Source organism: Moschus berezovskii, chromosome 4 (assembly GCF_049115385.1).
Source record: "Moschus berezovskii isolate FMDL1 chromosome 4, NW_MosBer_1.0, whole genome shotgun sequence".
Classification (NCBI taxonomy): Eukaryota; Metazoa; Chordata; class Mammalia; order Artiodactyla; family Moschidae; genus Moschus; species Moschus berezovskii.
In genome coordinates this window covers 124,402,376-124,423,260 of record NC_142463.1, presented here as the reverse complement: position 1 = coordinate 124,423,260, position 20,885 = coordinate 124,402,376, and the positions used below count along the sequence as shown (strand labels likewise).

General features: G+C 37.2%; 1 protein-coding gene across 6 annotated transcripts in view; it reads right to left on the bottom strand.

Moving 5' to 3' along the window:
* The window catches only part of DCAF6 (DDB1 and CUL4 associated factor 6), a 177,992-nt gene that overhangs the window by 134,652 nt on the left and 22,455 nt on the right, over positions 1 to 20,885 (bottom strand). For all 6 annotated transcript variants that reach the window (XM_055403951.2, XM_055403952.2, XM_055403953.2 and 3 more), the window contains exon 2: positions 16,768 to 16,829. In XM_055403951.2, coding sequence (XP_055259926.1) covers positions 16,768 to 16,829 — 62 coding nt within the window. The remainder of the gene's footprint in view (positions 1 to 16,767; positions 16,830 to 20,885) is intronic.

The following is a 20,885-nucleotide window of genomic DNA, read 5'->3' as shown; positions in this document are numbered from 1 at the left end:
GGTCAGATAATTTTTCACAAGGGGGCTAACTAAGACAATTGAATGGAGAAAGAATAATCTTCTCAACAAATGGTGCAGTAACCACTAGATATACACAAGCAAAAAAACAAATCTGGATCCCTACTTCACATCATATACAAAAAGTAACTAAAAATGATCAAAGATTTAAATATAAGAACCAAAACTTTAAAACTCTTAGAAGGAAACAGGTCTCAATCTTCATGAAAACTAAAACCACAATAACCATTTCACATCCATTAAGATGGTTATAATAATTTAAGAAACAACATAGAATATAAGAAGAAAATGTCAAGAAATTGGAACTCTGATACATTTCTGATAGGTATGCATTACACAGTACAACTATTTGGAAAGCAGTTTGGAAGTATGTCAAAAACTGAAACAGTTACCCTATGAGCCAGCAATTCTACAACAAAATGTATACCCAAGACAACTGAAAACATATCACATAAAATCTTGTACACAAAAGTTCATAGCTGCATTATTCACAACAGGCAAAAAGGGAAGGGAAGTAATTCAAATGTCTACCAACTTATATCGAGAGAAGTTAAGTCAGACAGAGAAAGAGAAATATCTTAAGATATCCCTTATATGTGGAATCTAAAAAGAAATGATACAAATGAACTTACTTACAAAACAGAAAGAGATTCACAGACTTAGAAAATAAACTTATGGTTCCCAGGAGGAAGGGAGTTTCAGAAGGTCATGTACAGGTTGCTATACTCAAAATGGATAACCAACAAGAACCTGCTGCACAGCACATGGAAGTCTATTCAATGTTATGTGCCAGCCTGGATAGGACAGGGGTATGGGGGTGAATGGATACATGTATATGTATGGCTGAGCCCCTTTGTTATTCAACTGAAACTACCACAACATTGTTAATCAACTGTAACTCAATACAAATGAAAAGTTGTGAAGTTTGGAAAAAAAAAAAGATATTTTCCCCCCTACCAAAAAAGTGACTAATTCATTTGCTCATAATAAAATATCCATACAATGAAGTATTATTCAGCCATAAAAAGAAATAATAATACATGGTGCAACATGTATTATTGCAATAATATTGCAACATGCATTATTGCAATATTATTGCAATATTACAGTAAGTTAAAGAAGCCAGTCTGAAAGGCTACATATTATATGGTTGGTTCATTTACATTAAAATTACAAAATAAGCTTATCTAGAGAGACCAGAGAGCAGATTTAGTGACTGTCAAGAGCTGGCAGAGGAGGAATGGGCGTGAATGATAACTGGTATGGACTTTCTCTTTTGGATGGTGAAAATATACTGGAATTAGGTAGTGGTGAGCGCATACAACTTTAGGCAATGAACCAAACCCTTAAAACCGATGAATTTTTATGGAATATGAACTATATCTAAGTAGTTTCAAAAAACTTACTGACTTCCACTTTTTAGTCAAGATGGAATAACAAGAACCAGATTTACAATCACATCTGAAACAACCAAAAAACAGCAGAATATACATTCTTTTTAAGTACACATGAAATATTTACCAATACAGAAAACACTTATTTAGGGGCCATAAAATAAATCTCAATATATTTAAAAGACTTCAAGTTCCACATAAATATGCTCTGTGTCCAAAACAGAATTAAATTAGAAATCATTAACACACAAAAAAAAAATATTTGAAAACTATAAAATAACAGATGGTCAAAAAAGAAATCGCAAAATTACAAAATATTTTTAACATGTTTTTGCTTTTATTAAATCAAAACATATCTCGATTTATGGATTGCAGGTAACACAGTGCTTAAAAGCAAATTTACAGCACAAAAATACTTATATTGGAAAGATAAAGGTCCTATAACAATGAATTTCGCTTCCACTCTAAAAGCTATAACAAGGAGACCAATGAAATCAAAAGTCAAAAGACAGCTGGAAATAATGAATATGAGAGCAGAAATCAATGAAAAAGAAAACAGGAAAACACACAAAACTGATAAAACCAGAAACTGGTGCTTTGAAAAAAACAAAATTTAATGTACCTCCACTCAGATTAATCAAGAAAAAGAAGTGGTGGAGGAACTTATTATCAATATCAAAAATGAGAGCAATAACACATAACATCATTATGAATACTTGAGCATGCAATATAATACCGTGAACAACTTTATACAATAAATTCAATGACAGGGAGAGCTAACAAAATCCTTGAAATATATATACTAAACAAAATTTACTCAAGACGTTGTCCATTTTTCTTAAACTGTAGTTAGAATTTTCACCAAAGAAAACTCCAGGCCCAGACTGCTCTACTGGTGAAATCTGCTGAATATTTATTTTAAATAATGAAAATTCTGCACCAACTCTTTCAGAAAATTAGAGAGAATAGTACACATCCAAACTCATTGGCACAAGATGATGGATCAATATCCTTAATGTACACACAAAAATTCTACAACAATTTTAGCAAACTGAATAAAACAGTGTAAAAAAATAGATAATACATCACGACTCAAAGAGATTTATCTCTGAAATGCAAGAACAGTTTGACACTCAAATCAATACAATCCATGATATTAACAAACGGAAACAGAAAATCATATGATCACTGCAATAAATACAGAATAGACATTTGAAAAATATCCAAGTAACAATTCATAATAAGAGCTCTCAGCAAAATTGAAAGGAACTTTCTTCAATCTGACAATGAATATTTATTAAAAAAAACAATCATACTAAATAAAGAAAGCCTGGATGTTTTCCCTCTACGATTAGAATACGACAAGGAAGTTGGCTCTCACCACTTCTGTTCAACACTGTCTAGAATTTTAGAGAGTACAATAAGATAAGAAAAAGAAAAGGAAATCATACAGAAAAGAAGTAAAATATATTCTCAGATGACATGACTACTTACGTAGAATAATAAAGTTGGCTTAAAGCTCAACATTCAGAAAACAAAGATCATGGCATCCGGACCCATCACTATATGGCAAACAGATGGAGAAACAGTGGAAACAGTGGCAGACTTTATTTTGGGGGGCTCCAAAATCACTGCAGATGGTGACTGCAGCCATGAAATTAAAAGATGCTTACTCCTTGGGAGAAAAGTTATGACCAACCTAGACAGCATATTAAAAAGTAGAGACGTTACTTTGCCAACAAAGGTCCGTCTAGTCGAGGCTATGGTTTTTCCAGTGGTCATGTATGGATATGAGAGTTGGACTATAAAGAATAGCTGAGCACCGAAGAATTGATGCTTTTGAACTGTGGTGTTGGAGAAGACTCTTCAGAGTCCCTTGGACTGCAAGGAGATCCAACCAGTCCATCCTAAAGGAAATCAGTCCTGAATATTCATTGGCAGGACTGATGTTGAAGCTGAAACTCCAATATTTTGTCACCTGATGCAAAGAGCTGACTCATTTGAAAAGACTCTGACGCTGGGAAAAATTGAAGGTGGGAGGAGAAGGGGATGACAGAGGATGAGATGGTTGGATGGCATCACTGACTCAATGGACATGAGCTCCCAGAGTTGATAATGGACAGGGAGGCCTGGCGTGCTGTAGTTCATGGGGTCACAAAGAGTCAGACACAACTGAGGGACTGAACTGAGAGAATCATAAAAAAGGGGAATAGACTAACAAGTAAGTTTAGGAAGTTTGAGGGACACAGATGAACACCATACTCCCTTGGTATCCATGAGGATGAGTTCCAGGAGAACCTAACAAATACCAAATCTGTGGATGCTCAAGTCCCTTATACAAAATGAACAGTACAGTCAACCCTCAATACCCACAGATGAGAAACTTGTGGACGTGGAGGGATGACCATATGTAAAACAGACAACATGTGGGATTAAAACCACATTTTAGGGACTTGCCTGGCAATCCAGTGATTAAGATTTTGCCTTCCAATGCAGGAGACACGGGTTTGATCCCTGATCAGGAAGCTAAGATTCTACATGCATCACAGCCAAAACATCAAAACATAAAACAGAAGCAATATTGTAACAAATTCAACAAAGATTTTTTAAATGGTCTACATCAAAATAAAAAAAAAACTTTTAAAAAGCACATTTTGATATCACATTTTGGTATCTACTTGTTGTTCAGTCACTAAATCGTGTCCAACTCTTTGCAACCCCATGACCTGCAGCATACCAGGCTTCCCGGTCCTTCACTATCTCCCAGAGTTTGCGCGAACTCATATCCATTGAGTTGGTAATGCCATCCAACCATCTCAGTCTCTGTCACTCCCTTCTCCCCTTGCCTTCAATCTTTCCCAGCATCAGTCTTTTCCAACCAGTTGGCTCTTTGTATCAGGTAGCCAAAGTATTGGAGCTTCAGCTTCAGTATCAGTCCTTTCAACGAATATTCTGGGTTGATGTCCATTACGACTGACTAGTTTCAGATCTCTGTGCTGTCCAAGGAATTCTCAAGTCTTCTCTAGCACCACAATTTGAAAGCACTCAGCATTCAATTTCTTCAGCATTCAGCTTTCTTTAGGGTCGTACTCTTACATCCGTGTATGACTACTGAAAAAACATAGCTTTGATTACACAGTCCTGTGCCAGCAAGGTGATGTCTCTGCTTTTTAATATAGTGTCTAGGTTTGCCATAGCTTTTCTTCCAAGGAGCAAGCATCTTTTAATTTCAAAGCTGCATTTACCATCCATAGTGACTTCGGAGCCCAAGAAAATAAAGTCTCACTACTTCCTTTTTTCCCCATCTATTTGCCATGAAGTGACAGGACTATTGAGCTTAAAGTCCACTTTTTCACTCTTCTTTAACCACCATCAACAGGCTCTTTAATCCTCTTTGCTTTCTGCCATTAGAGTGGCATCATCTGCATATCTGAGGTTGTTGATGTTTCTTCCGGCAATTTTGATTCCAGCTTGTGAGTCTGCCAACCAGACATTCTGGATGCTGCAAATAAGTTGAATAAGCACGGTGACAATATACAGCCTTGACGTACTCCTTTCCCAATTTGGAACCAGTTCCTCGTTCATGTCTGGTCCTAATTGTTGCTTCTTGTCCTGAATATAGGTTTCTCAGGAAAGGGATAAAGTGGTCTGATAGTCTCATCTCTTTAAGAATTTTCCAGTAGGTTGTGATCCACACAGTCAAAGGCTTTAGTGCAGTCAATGAAGCAAATGTAGATGTGTTTTGGAATTCCCTTGCTTTTTCTATGAGATCCAGTGGACTTTGGCAATTTGATCTCTGGTTCCTCTGCATTTTCTAAAACCAAGTTTTACATGTGGAAGTTCTCGGCTTATATACTGTTGAAGCCTAATTGAAGGATTTGAGCACTACCTTGCTAGTATGTGATATGAGTGCAGCTGTACAGTAGCTTGAGCATTCTTTGGCACTGCCTTTCTTTGAGATTGGAATGAAAACTAACCTTTTCCAGTCCTGTGGCCATTGTTGAGTTTTCCAAGTTTGCTGGCATATTGAATGCAGCACTTTAATAGCATCATCTTTTCCATTCCGTTCCGTTCCATCGCTCAGTCGTGTCCGACTCTATGCGACCCCGTGGACTGTAGCCTACCAGGTTTCTCCGTCCATGGGATTCTCCAGGCAAGAATAATGGAGTGGGTTACCGTTTCCTTCTCCAGGGGATCTTCCCGACCCAGGGATTGAACCCAGGTCTCCCGCATTGGTGGCAGACGCTTTAACCACTGAGCCACCAGGGGAGCATCATCTTTTAGGATTTTAAATAGCTCAGCTAGAAATCCATCACCTCCTCTAGCTTTGTTCGTAGTAATGCTTCCTAAGATGCACTTGACTTCACTCCAGGATATCTGCCTCTAGCATCTACTAGAATGTCTAAAATTTTTAAAACAATGAGTATATCAGGTTTGAAGGAAGAAAGCTACAACAGTACAAGAGTAGCAAACGCCAATGTACCACATAAACAATGGATAAATCATACTGACAGAAAGTCAACAAGGAAACATTAGACTTGAAACATTTAGATCAAATGAATCTAATACATATAGAGAGAATATTCAATTCAACAGCAGCAGAACATTCTTAAGTGCACATAGAACATTCTCCAAGATATATCATATTAGATCACAGAACACGTATTAGCAAACTTTAAAGAATAAATCATACCAAGTATCTTTTCTGACCACAGTGTTATGAAAATAGAAATCAACAGGAAGAAAACTGAAAATATGACCAACATGTGGAAGTTAAATAACACACTCCTGGACAACCGGATCATCAAAGAAAAAAAAAATCAAAAATATCTTGATACAAGTGAAAATAGAAATAAAACATATGGGATGCAGCAAGAGTAGTTCTAAGTATGAAGTTCACAGCAATCAATGCCTACATTAGGAAAAAAAAAAAAGATCTCAAATAAACCACCTAAATCTACACACTGAAGAACCAGAAAAGAAAAACAAAGTCGGAAAGAGACGATAAATATCAGAACAGAGAGGACTGCTGTTGCCAGCGACCCTGTCCCCTCTGTGAGTCACTGTTGACCCATGCCTCCACAGGAGACCCTCCAACACTAGTAGAGGATGCTATAATATCCTTCATGGTATCCATGGCAACTGTACTTGTAATTGAAGGATTTATTTGAGCTTTGTCACAAAGAGCCAGCACCCTCATCTCACAGTAGAGTTCAGGCCAGAGATCTAGGGCTTCTTATACCCATGGCCTCAACAGAACTGGATTTTACCATCACGGTGCCTGTGAACATCAAAGCAACCTTAGCCTGGCGAGTCTCACTTTTCAGCAACAAGCTTCCTTGGAACAAGCTGATTCCTTTCCAGAAAAACCAACCTTGAGGAACTCAACTTTCCATCCTTTCCTGCAAAGTCCACCACTTCCCGTAGAAACTGAGTCATCTGGTGACTCTCCCTTCTTCCAATATCTCCTTCACCATCAACACTTTCCACAGTCTGGGCCATCCTGATTTCCAATGGTATAATAACAGTCCTCGGATTGGCCTTTCAACAAAACACGCTCACCCACCTAAATCAATCACAAAGATTTTCCCCAAATCCTAAGTAGGATTTCTTATCTTTCTTATCTTTTACTGAAAGGAAATCACAAATAGGCTAAACAGAATCTTGGGATATAGCCTAAATGCCTATGAGTTTCCAAGCTAAAATGTGCACACACCAGTTGGACATGAAAGAAAGTGAAAGTGAAAGTCACTCAGTCATGTCCGACTCTCTGTAACTCCATGGACTTCAAGTCCATGGAATTCTCCAGGACAGAATATTGGAGTGGGTAGCTATTCCTTTCTCTAGGGAATCTTCCCAAACCAGGGATCAAACCCAGGTCTCCTGCATTGCAGGCAGATTCTTTACCAGCTGAGCTACAGGGAAGTCCTAGGCGAACATTACAATGTAAAAAATATTTTCTTTGTCTCAGAAAAAAATACTATTTTTCCAAACAGCTACATATTTATGTATTTTTGTATTCAATGTGGGAATTATTAAAGATAGCAATTCTTACCTACAAATTTCTCGTGTTTCGGTGGTTTCAGTTGTAATGTCTTCTTTCATCTATATTTTTATAATCTTGTTAAGTCTAGCACAAAGTGTGTCAATTTTGCTAATCTTTTCAAAATACCAACTATTAATTTCAGTAATCTTTTATTTTCCTATTCTCTATTTTATTCATTTCTGCTCTGATCTTTTTTTTTTAACCACAAATTATCTAAAGTTTTTATTTTAGCCTAAAATATGCCGTGCGAAGTTGCTTCAGTCGTGTCTGACTCTATGGACCATAGCCCACCAGGTTCCTCCGTCCATGGTAGTCTCCAGGCAAGAATACTGGAGTGGGTTGCCATGCCCTCCTCCAGGGGATCTTCCTGACCCAGGTATTGAACCTCTCTGAGGTTTTCTGCATAGGTAGGCCTGCTCTTACCTACAAATTACCCTGGGATTCCCAGGTTGCACAAGTGGTAAAGAGACAATGTAGGAAATCTCAAAGAAACGGGTTCCAAAAAAAAGATCAGAGCAGAAATGAACAAAATAAGAAAATCAGAGCAGAAATGAATAAAATAGAGAACAGGAAAATAATAGAAAAAGATCTGTGAAACTAAGAGTTGGTTTTTTGAAAAGATTAACAAAATTGACAAACTTTGTGTTAGACTTAACAAGATTATAAAAATATAGATGAAAGAAAAGAGATTACAAATGAAACCACTGAAACATATAAGATACTAATTACATAATCACCAATAAATTCAGAGGAACATATATCTGACCAAGATTGAATCATGAGAAAAGAAAATCTGAAGAGATAAATAATGAGTAAAGAGATTAAATTTAAAACTTGCCAACAACAGCAGAAAAGCCTTTGGCCAGATAGCTTCACAGGCTTTAAATGTTTTCCACACATTGAAAGAATTAATACCAATCCTTCTCAAACTCTTCCAAAAAACTGGAAAGGAGAGAACACTCCCAAACTCATTTTCTGAGGTAAGCCTCAGAAAGGTAACCCTCACATCAAGGCCAGATAAGGATACTACAAGAAAACCACAAATCAACATTTCTGATGAATACAGAGGCAAAAACTCTCAACAAAATACTAGCAAATCAAATTCTAAAGCACATTAAAAGTATCATACACCATAATCATGTGGGACTTATCACCTGGATGCAAGGATGATTCAATATAAAGAAATCAATAATTGTAATACACCTCATTAATGGAATGAAAGGTAAAAATCATATGATTGCCTCAAAAGATGCAGAAAAAGCTTCTAATTCAACATCTTTCAAGATAAAAATTCTTAGCAAACTAGGTATAGAAGGAATATACCTCAACATAATAAAGGCCATACACGAATGGTGAAATTGAAGAAAGCTTTTCCTCTACAATCAAGAGCAAGATAAGGAAGTTCAGTTTCATCACTTTTATTCAACACAGTAGAGAAAGTTCCAGTCAGAGTAATTATTGGACAGGAAAAAGAAACAGAAGGCATCTAATCTGGAAATGAAAAAGTAAAACTCTGTCCGATTGAAGATGACCTCATCTTATATACAGAAAATTCTGAAGACTCCACCAAAAATTTGTCAGTGCTAACAAGTGAATTGAGTAGCTTTAAGATTTAACATAAATAAAAAACAGTTGCATTTCTATACAATAAAACAATGAACTATCTGAAAAAGAAAGAAAATGGCCCATTAGCATCAAAAACACCAAAATATATTCAGGAATAAATTTAATCAGGGAGCTAAAAGATCTATCTGGTATCTATATGACACAAAGATGAGAAACACTGAAGGCACAAATAAATGGAAAGATAGGTGTCCTCATGTATGAGAAGAGTTAATATTATACTATACTACCAAACAGCCATATTCATCACAATCCCCATCAAAACGCCAAAGGCATTTTTTCACAGAAATAAAATTCTAAGAAATCCTAAAATTTGTATGGAATCACCAAAGACTCCAAATAGCCAAAGCAATCTTAAAAAATTAAAATATGGCTGAAGGTATCAAACGTCTTGATTTCAGACTATATTACAAAATTATTTAACCAAAACAGTATGGTATTGTCTTAAGAACAGACATATAGGACAATGAAACGGAACAGAGCCCAGAAAATACCCCATGCATATACGGTAAATTAATTTACAACAAAGGAGCAAAGACTACCCAATGGAGAAAGAACAGTCTCTTCACTATATAATGCTGGCAAAACTGGATGTTCACGTGCCAAAAAAAATTACCATGAAATGGATTAAGGACTTAAACATAAGATCTGAAGGCAATAAAATTCCTAGGGGGCAAAAATGTGAAAAGCTCTTGACCTTGATCTTGGCAAAGGTATTTTTGGACTGACAAAAACAAAAGCAAAAATCAACAAATGATAACTACATCAAAATTAAAAGCTCTATATAGCAACAGAAGCAACCAACAACATTAAGAAGCAACTTACAGAAGAGGAGAAAAATATATGCAAACCTTCTACTGGATAAGGAGTTAACATTCAAAATATATAAGGAACTCATATAACTCAATAGCAAAAGAAACCCCACAAGTAATCCAATTAAAAAATGGGCAAAGGCCCTGAATAAACATTTTTCCAAAGAAAATATACAAATGGCCAAAAAGGACACAAAAAGGTGCTCAACATCACAAATCATCAGAAAAATGAAAATCAAAACCACAATAAGGGAGATCCCTCGTGGTCCCATGGTTAGGACTTGATGCTTTCAATGCTGTGTCATCGGTTCAACCCGCAAGATGTGCAAAATGGACCAAAAATAAATAAATAAAGCACAATGAAATATTTTTTCACATTGTTTAGAATGGCTATTACCAAAAATACAAGAGATAAGAAGTACCAATAAAGGCATGAAAAAAAGGGAACCCTTGTGCACCATTTGTGGTAAGGAAAACTGATACAGTCAACAACAGGAAACAGTATGGAGGTTCCTCAAAAACTTTTAACTAGAACTATCATATAATCCAGCAATCCCACTCTTGGGTATATATCTGAAGGAAATGAAAATACTATCTTATAGCAAACATTATCCTCAATGGTGAAAAACTGAAAACATTTCCCCTAACATCAGAATAAGATAAGGGTGACCACTCTCACCACTACTATTCAACACAGTTTTGGAAGTTTTAGCCACAGCACTCAGAGAAGAAAAAGAAATTTTAAAAATCCAGATTGGAATAAAAGTAAAACTCTCACTGTTTGCAGATGACATGATCCTCTACATAGAAAACCCTAAGGACTCCACCAGAATTACTAGAGCTAGTCAATGAGTAAAGTTGCAGGATATAAAATTAACACAGAAATCCCTTGCATTCCTATACACTAACAATGAGAAAACAGAAACAGAAATTAAGGAAACAATTCCATTCACCATTGCAAAGAAAAGAATAAAATACTAAGGAATAAATCTACTTAAAGAAACAAAAGATCCATATATGGGAAACAATAAAAAACTGGTGAAAGAAATCAAAGACGACACAAATAGAAGGAGAAATATACCATGTTCATGCATTGGAAGAACCAACATAGTGAAAATGAGTATACTACCCAAAGCAATCTTCAGATGCAATGCAATCCCCATCAAGCTACCAACGGTATTTTTCACAGAACTAGAACAAATAATTTCACAATTTGTATGGAAATACAAAAAACCTCAAATAGTACAGCCACTATGGAGAACAGTGTGGAGATCCCTTAAAAAACTGGAAATAGAACTGCCATATGACCCAGCAATCCCACGTCTGGGCATACATATCAAGGAAACCAGAATTGAAAGAGACACGTGTACCCCAATGTTCATCGCAGCACTGTTTATAATAGCCAGGACATGGAAGCAACTTAGATGTCCATCAGTAGACAAATGGATAAGAAAGCTGTGGTACATACACACAATGGAATATTACTCAGCTATTAAAGAGAATGCATTTGAATCACTTCTAATGAGGTGGATGAAACTGGAGCCTATTATACAGAGTGAAGTAAATCAGAAAGAAAAACACCAATACAGGTGTTTGTCAATGGATTAATACATAAGAAAATATGAACACACATGCACACACCACACACAATGGAATATTAGCCATAAAAATGAAGGAAACCCTGACATTTGCAACACAAAATGAAGGCAAGATAAAGAATGACAAATACTCTGTAAGATCACTTATATGTGGACTCTAAAAATGTTCCACTATAGAAACAGAGAAGACTGGTAACAGAGGTTGGAAGATGGAGGAAATGAGATGTTCAGAAAAATATAAACTTCCAGTTATAAGTAAGTTCTGGAATCTAATCTACAGCATGGTGGTTACAGTTAACATTACTGTGCTACATACTTGAAAGATGCTGAGAGAGTAAATATTAAATGTTCTCATAACCGTCACAACAACAAAATGGCAATTATGTGACATGATAAATGTGATGACTAAGCTTATTGCAGTAATCATTTTGTAATACATTTACCTATCAAATTATTCTATTTTACATATTAGATTTATACAATGATATATGTAAAGTATATCACAATAAAGGCGGGGAAAAAACAGAGTAAATGGATATCCATGAAACTAAAACAAGTGGTTATATGCTTCAGGGAGCAAAAAGAAGCGGAGAAGACAGAAACAGAGGTGGGAGCCATATATACTTTATTTTTATACCATGAGAAGTTCAGTTCAGTCACTCAGTTGTGGCCGACTCTTTGCGAGCCCATAGACCACAGCATGCCGGCTTCCCTGTCCATCACCAACTCCCAGAGCTTGCTCAAACTCATATCCATCAAGTCAGTGATGCCATCCAACCATCTCATCCTCTGTCGTCCCCTTCTCCTCCTGCCCTCAATCCTTCCCAGCATCGGGGTCTTTTCCAATGAGTCAGTTCTTCACATCAGGTGGCCAAAGTATTGGTGCTTCAGCTTCGGCAAGAGTCCTTCCAGTGAATATTCAGGACTGATTTCCTTTAAGATTGACGGGTTGGATCTCCTTGCAGTCCAAGGGACTCTCAAGAGTCTTCTCCAACACCACAGTTCAAAAGCATCAATTCTTCGGCACTAAGCTTTCTTTATAAGTCCAACTCTCACATCCATGACTACTGGAAAAAACAAAGCTTTGACTAGATGGACCTTTGCTGGCAATGTTATGTCTCTGCTTTTTCATTTACTATGCTGTCTAGGTCAGTCACAGCTTTTCTTCCAAGGAGCAAGCATCTTTTAATTTAATGGCTGCAGTCACCATCTGCAGTGATTTTGGAGCCCAGGAAAATAAAGTCTGTCACTGCTTCCATTGTTTGCCCATCTATTTGCCATGAAGTGATGGGACCGGATGCCATGACCTTAGTTTTTTGAATGTTGAGTTTTAGGCCAACTTTTTCACTCTCCTCATTCACTTTCATCAAGAGCCTCTTTAGTTCTTCTTCACTTTCTGCCATAAGGGTGCTGTAATCTGTGTATCTGAGATTATTGGTATTTCCCCTAGCAATCTTGATTCCAGCTTGTGCTTCATCCAACCCAGCATTTCACATAATGTACTCTGCATTACCTATTTAAAAATTAATGCAAAATAAAAACAGGACAAAAATGTTTGTGCAAGCAGACAAAAAACAATGTGTAAGTAGAAAAGATATTTTTAATCTTGTAAGAAAAGTTTACTTTCTACTCATCCTTAGAAAAATATTTGAGTATACTCAGTTAAATCTCACAGTGAATTCAAAACTGGAAAGATAGAGAATCCACAGCTTGTAAAAACCGGAGAAAATGTTAAAGGCAGTCATACAGTATGGGAGAATCCATTTGAAATCAATACCAGGAAACTCTCCTTTGAGGAAGGAAAAAGATTTGACCTCAGATTCTTAAAGAAGGCAACAAAATTCAACATGTACACATGATATGTCTCTTCAAAAAATACTTAGTAAGTACCAAATACGTGCCAAGCACTCATCTTGACACTAGACCAAGAAAATAAATTTATGAAGATGTATGTTGGGTCTAGAGTGCTGCAGCAAAGTGAGGCAGGTGGGTAGACTACGAAAAAATAAATGCATAATTATAATGTCACTATGATGGGATAAAAAGACAGAAGAAAGAGAAAGATATTGATGAGGAGTGGAGAGCTGTTAGTGTGGTCAAGGAAAGCATCTCTGTTAGGTAACAGAACTAAACGAAATGAGGAGGTAAGCTTAAAGATATGTGAGGAGGAGAGTTCTAAATAAAAAACATAAAATACCTAAGGCAGAGGAGTATTTGGTATATTTAAAGAAACAGCAAAAAGATTAGTGTGACCAAAACAAATATGTTTAAGCACTTTTTGAGCACTTAAGTGTATTCATCTATAAAACAGATGATATATTACATAATTTTCTTCCTACTCTCTCCTTTTTGGGCAGAATTTTAACAAAAACAAAGAAATGTACATACGTATAACATTGGTAATTGAATTTTGACTTTTAGAATACATAAACTTCAGAAGACAACAATGACTACAGAATACAAAATAAATGTAATCAACATCGACAATACAGAATCATATATAGCTGAAAGAGATAAGAAATAGAGACAGGAAGGTGGAAGAAGGGTGAAAGCTTTAAATAACTATTTTACAGAATGGGGATTCAAGAAACATTGTCTACAAATGACAGAAAAAAAAGATGTTTAAGTATGTAATTTACAATTAAAGTGACAACTAGAGAGACTGAGAACAGTAACAAAATTTGGGGGAAGCCTCCATCTTATAAATTAGGTAATTTATCTTCATAATAGCAAAAAATTAATGGACAATGCGCAACGTTGGCAATTCAAGAAAGATAAGAGTATTACAGAGATGAGAGAAATTACCAGAGATCTGAAATAAAAATCGATTTAAAAAGTTGCTTAAGAGGGTAAGAAAGAAATAAGGGCGTGCAGGATATGTCTATTACTTTTTGTTATATTCCATTTTGAATCATTGTTCAGTTGCTAAACTGTGTCCAGGTCTTTGCAGCCTCATGAACTGCAGCATGCCAGGCTTTCCTTGTCCTTTGCTAACTCCCCAAGTTTGCTCAAACTCATGTCCATTGAGTCAATGACACCAATCAACCATCTCATCCTCTATTGCCCCTTCTCCTCTTCCCTCAATCATTCCCAGCATCAAGATTTTTTCCAAATGAGTCAGTTCTTCCCATCAGGTAGCCAAAGAATTGGAGCTTCAGTTTTAGCATCAGTCCTTCCAATGAATATTTAGGACTGATTTTCTTTACGATTGACTGGTTTGATCTCCTTGCAGTCCAAAGGACTCTCAAGAGTCTTCTCCAGCCCCACAGTTTGAAAGTATCATTTCTTTGGTGCTCAGCCTTCTTTATGGTCCAACTCTCACATCCACACATAACTACTGGAAAAACCATAGATTTGACTCGATGGACCTTTGTTGGTAAAGTGACATCTCTGCTTGATAAAACACTGTCTAGGTCTGTCACAGCTCTTCTTCCAAGGAGCAAGCGACTTTTAATTTTGTGGCTGCAGTCAGAGTCCACAGTGATTTTGGAGACCAAGAAAGTGAAATCTGACACTGTTTCCACTTTCTCTCCCATCAGTTTACCATAAGCATATATCATTTTGATTCATTCCCCTCAAGAACGGTTTTAAGTTTTAAAATAAATAATACATTTCTAAACTGTATTTATACATTATTCCACAATCAAAGACAGGAAAAAAAAATAACAGCTTAGTAGTCATGGTGCACAGGCTTAGTTGCTCTGTGGCACGTAGGATCCTCCCAGATCAGGTATCAAACCCACGTCGCCGGCACTGGCAGGCGAATCTTTACCACTTTACCACTGTGCCACCAGGGAAGCCCAACACACAGGATATGGAAACAAGGTAAATGACAGCACAAGGAAATAAACCAGTATTGAGAATGCAGAACAATGTTTAGGAAAATTGACTCAGTTTCTAAAACAAGTCAATGGCAGGGACACAAAAGGGGAAGACTATTCTACATTAATAGGGAATTAGGAGGTACAGCCATCAAAGTATGGATGTCACCTGGATCCTCTTTTGAACAAATAACTATAAAAAACAGTATTTTTAAACAATGGGGAAATTTTGATTTTGGACTGTGTATTAGATGATATCAAAAATATACTGTCAGTCATTAAATTATATAATGCCATTTTGATTACATAGGAAAAATGTCCATTGCTCTAGCACATGAGAATGAATGACCCATCAACAACCAGTGTAGCACTAATGGAACCAGAGTAGCAACAATGTTCACGGATTCAGATCCACAGAACATTAGTTAATAAATCTCAGGTGTCTGAAGCTGCTTAAAAAAAAAAAAAAGAAAAATGCCCATTACTTTTAGGTTACATATAAAAGTGAAATGATATATCTGAGATTTGCTTTAAAACAACTCAGCAAGGAAAAAACATGAACTAGAAAATGTGCCAAAATCTTAACTGTTAAATCCAAGCGCTGAGTATATGAGAAGCAGGACTCAAGCTTTCATAACAAAAATTTTGAAGGACTTTATTATTATCGTATTAATTTCAAGGTGCTGTTAGACATGCAATTGGGAATGTTCAGTACAGAATTTTATATATCAATTGAGCTCTGGGAAGAAGTAGAAAATTAGAAGTTATGTGTTCTAGCCATGGGACTGAACAGAATCACTTAGAAAAGTGGGAGGGTGGGAGAAGCCAAGATAGAGTGTTGGTATATCTAACATTTGAAGGTAGAGAAGTAGAGAAGTCAGGGAAGAAGATGGAGAAGACGCAGGAAGTCACTGAGAGAGAAAACCAAGAGAGTGTGGTGTTACCAGAAACCAAGAGAAAAGTATTTCAAAAGAGAAAATGTATTCAACGAATGTCTAAAGTTTCTGGAAAGTTTGGAACTTTCCTAGAAGTCCAGTGGTTGGGTGTCTGCCTTGCAATGAGAGAGACATGGGTTCAATCCCTGGTGGGGAACTAAGATCCCATATGCCACAGAGCAGCGAGGCTCACGTGCTGCAACTAAGATCCAATAAGGCCAAATAAATACTTAAAACAAAAAGTTTCTGATAAGTGACTAACAGATTTGGAGACAAAAGATCACTAGTGACCCCTCACAAAAGCAGGACCAACAGTGAAAGAGATGAAAGCCTTTTTATCATCATTCTTCAAAAAATCTCCCATATTATTTTCCTAAATTCAAAATATGTTTTAATGTAAAACAATTCTCCCGTTTTATTACAGTTAGTCCAATCTCTCTGGAAGCACTGAGACATTTCCTCAAACATCTGAATACTTAGTATTACAGTTCTCCACAGTTGAGAATTAACTATTACTTACACAGCCATCATGCACATTCAAGGTTGCTTCAAGTTTTAATCTTTGGATAAATTCTCTTCTTCCTGTTTAAAAAGAAAGAACTAAATAAATCAAACAATTTAATGCTTAGAAAAGTGTAACACTGTTAAGAGCCTAGCAACTGACCTGAGGTAGATTCAAGCTCTCTTTTTAACTCCTCCATTCACAGACTGAGTGGCACTGGGCAAATGAACCCCTCCTTAGCCCTAGTTTCCGCATTAGGGTGCCTGCCTACCTCATGTGGTTACTGTTGAGAATTAAGTGACTCAAGGAGAGAACGGGCTTAGCACATTATCTGGAACCACAATAAACACGCAAACATTCCCTTCATTCACTCATTCACCAAATATACTACCTGCTTACTCCATTTCAGGTGGTGCTATAGGAGCTAGGGATACAATGGTAAAATAAAAAAGATCCCTGACTCTAGTTAGCTTAACAAAAGACAATATACAATATGTGACAATACACAAAACAGTGTAAGGAAAAATAAAGCAGCTAGAAAAGGACCGAAAGAAGACTGGAGGTGGGTAATAGAGTTTTCAATTTTAAACTGGGTGGCAAACAGTGTTTTATAAGATGCCGCCTATTTTTAAACACATCTCGACGCGGGGCGGTGCCCTGCGGACCGGAGGGAGGGGATCGCAGCCGGGAGGGGAGCGGCGGCGGGATCCGCGGCAGCATGGTTACGCTGCACGGGGGCGTGGAGGGGGGCAGGCACACGATCCAAGGTCCTTTTACTCTCAGAGGATGGGCAGATCCTGGCAGAAGCGGATGGACTCAGCAACAAACCACCGGCTGATCGGGACAGACTAAGTGCGTGGAGAGGATCAACGAGATGGTGAACAGGGCCAAACGGAAAGCAGGGGTGGGTCCTCTGGTTCCTCTCCGAAGCTTGGGCCTATCCCTGAGCGGTGGGGATCAGGAGGACGGGTGAGGGTGCTAATGGAGGAGCTGAGGGACGGATTTCCCTACCTGAATGAAAGCTACTTAATCACCACCGGTGCCGCCAGCTCCATCGCCACAGCTACGCCCGATGGTGGGATCATGCTCATCTCATTTTAAATTAAAATGTTAAAATAAATAAATAAACACATATCAATTTCAGAAATGCTAAAATACTTAAAACTTCATTTCACAGTGATAAAATGTGACAGGAGAAAAATAAAATCAGCCTCACTGTCCATCAATAGCAGAAGAGTTACAATACTTCAAAAGTAGAATAAATTACTCCTTTGATAAACAAAAATATGTTTCTTTAGGAACGAATCATCTTTACCAAAAATGGACCAAAAAAGCTTCATGTTTATTCAGAAGCTGTAATGAAAAGAAACTGAATATATGACAAAGAGTGGTAATTAGCTGAGAAATCAGGCTGATGAGATTTCAAAATTAAATTTGACTATGCTCTCTGTATACTATCACAAGGGACAGATTTCTCTACTACAGTTTTCTTGTGTGAAGAGCAAGATCTTGAAGCCAAACTGTTTTCTTTGTCCTTGCCTATAACTGGTTAAGACAGCTATATAATGGATGAACATGCGGTTACAAATTCTGTGTGTGGGGAAGGTGGGAAAAGGAGGGTATGTTCTTATTAAAATAAAACAACCTGCAGAAATTCAGCATAAGTATTTTCACAAATTACGTTATACTTTATATATAATCAACTTTCCACACCTGATTTTCAGTTTTATCTTTTCCTCATTGACTTTATAGTTTATTTAGTTGCCCTATTGTCTATTTCGGCCAGTTTTAAAACATTTCCTTTACACTGGATATCTGATATGATTCATTCTATTTTTTACCAAGTTTAATTTTCTATCAGATCCATTAAGTACTATAATAGTGAAGTGAAAGTTGCTCAGTCGTGTTCGACTCTTTATGACCCAATGGACTATACAGACCATGGAAATTCTCCAGGCCAGAATACTGGAATGGGTAGCCATTACCTTCTCCAGGGGAATCTTCCCAGGTCTTATATGAACCCAGATCTATAATACAGCCTACATAAATAGACAAATGTACTGATTTGTCTCTTCAAATTGGTAGCAAATGAAAACTCTAAGTCTTTGAAAAGACTATCAAGTTAGCCATCAAATTAATGTGCAATGTCTTCAAGATGGATTTAATTTGTGCCACTTGATAACGACCTTTACTGGATTTGTAACTGTCTCTTTCCACTGGCTTGCTGCTTCACAGTTATTACTGTTTTCCCTTAACCAAGTCTGTCCCACAAAATGTCTTGAAAAATGCTACCTGTGGTAAACAGATAAAATTTTTAGAAATCTTTCCTTTGGCTGTCAGCATGTGTGGTAATCTTAATGAGCTGCAAATTTAAGAGTTCAGAAATAACGTATTCAAATTAACATGACGGTACCTAAAATTCATTAAAAAGCTAAGAAAAAAGTATTAAAAACTGTTTTTCAAATTTCTAAACATCTGGGTTTGAAAACATGGCTCTAGCCATTGCCAACTAGAGGAAATGGTAGTGCAACATGAAAGAATAGAAGACAAAGTGAGTAATTTGAGCAAGAACTCATATATGAACCTGAACATAAAAACATGCCCTGAGACATGCACTGAGACAAGACAGCTCCTGAATGATATTTTTGTATGTGACTTAGGATCTCAAAATGACTACTGTCCACACATTCCATAAAAAGGGCTTTGAGAACAACCGAGTATAACCCTCCTCAACCCTTCTGATAATTAAACACACTACATCAAGAAACAGAAGCTGTAAGCTAACAAGCTACCTGCCACCATCTTATGGATGCTGGCAGAAGACAAGACTCCAGTCAGAGGCAAAGAACCATTCTACTCTAGCAGAATGAGCTTCAGGGTCAATGGTTCCTCTTGTCCAATTTCCACAGGGCAATGCAGAGAGGGGCCTGGGGGGACACTGCACATGCAGTGGGTCTGAATCACAGCTGGAGTACCCTGAGCTGAGGGAACCCAAATCTCATATCAAGCAAATCTACCTAACCTTTGTCTCAAAAGACATTATCTTTATTATTTTGGACAATAAACAAATCTGCCTTCTGCTTCACAAAGAGATACTGAATGCTCTATCTCCCAAGGCTGTTCCCTAAAAAAAAAAAAATCCTTGTAAAGACAGTCCAGAGCAAAGAAGCCAGGGCCTCTGCTCAAAAGATGTACAGACATACAAAGAAGGCATGGAGAACTGTCTCCCAGCTATTACACGTTTGTTACAGATGAATGTACCTATCATTGTGGCTTTCTATTCAAGTGTGTCTGTGGCCCAAGCTGCCTCATTGAATTCCGTCTCTTTCACATTCTATGTGATAGATTGTAAGCTCCATTAAAAAAAAAAGGAACACTCTTTTGTGGACCGAAGTACCCTAAATGCCTAGAACAGTGCCTAAGACAAAGTAGAAACGGAACACAGGTTTTCTGAATTAGTGAGTAAAATAATAGGATCATAATACTTATTCTGCTCTTTAACATGTTTCCTCTCAAAAAGGTGAACATCTTTCATTGCAATACAGGCATACTGCTCAAATTTAATGGTTTTGAGAGTTGGACTGTGAAGAAAGCTGATCGCCGAAGAATTGATGCTTTTGAACTGTGGTGCTGGAGAAGACTCTTGAGAGTCCCTTGGACTGCAAGGAGATCCAGCCAGTCCATTCTAAAGGAGATCAATCCTGGGTGTTCATTGGAAGGACTGATGCTAAAGCTGAAACTCCAATACTTTGGCCACCTCATGCAATGAGTTGACTCACTAGAAAAGAACCTGATGCTGGGAGGGATTGGGGGTGGGAGGAGAAGGGGACGACAGAGAATGAGATGGCTGGATGGCATCACTGACTCGATGGACATGAGTTTGAGTGAACTCAGGGAGTTAGTGATAGACAGGGAGGCCTGGCGTGCTGTGATTCATGGGGTCGCAAAGAGTCGGACATGACTGAGCGACTGAACTGAACTGAAACTGTTTCATAACTTATTTATTCATGTACCTATCCCTGTTATTAGACCATGAGTTACTTGGGACAAGAAATGTTAGGCTTAAATATCTAACTTGGATCATTATACATGTATATGGGGCAAAACTTCACAACTCAGGGCCTTAGTACTCTATT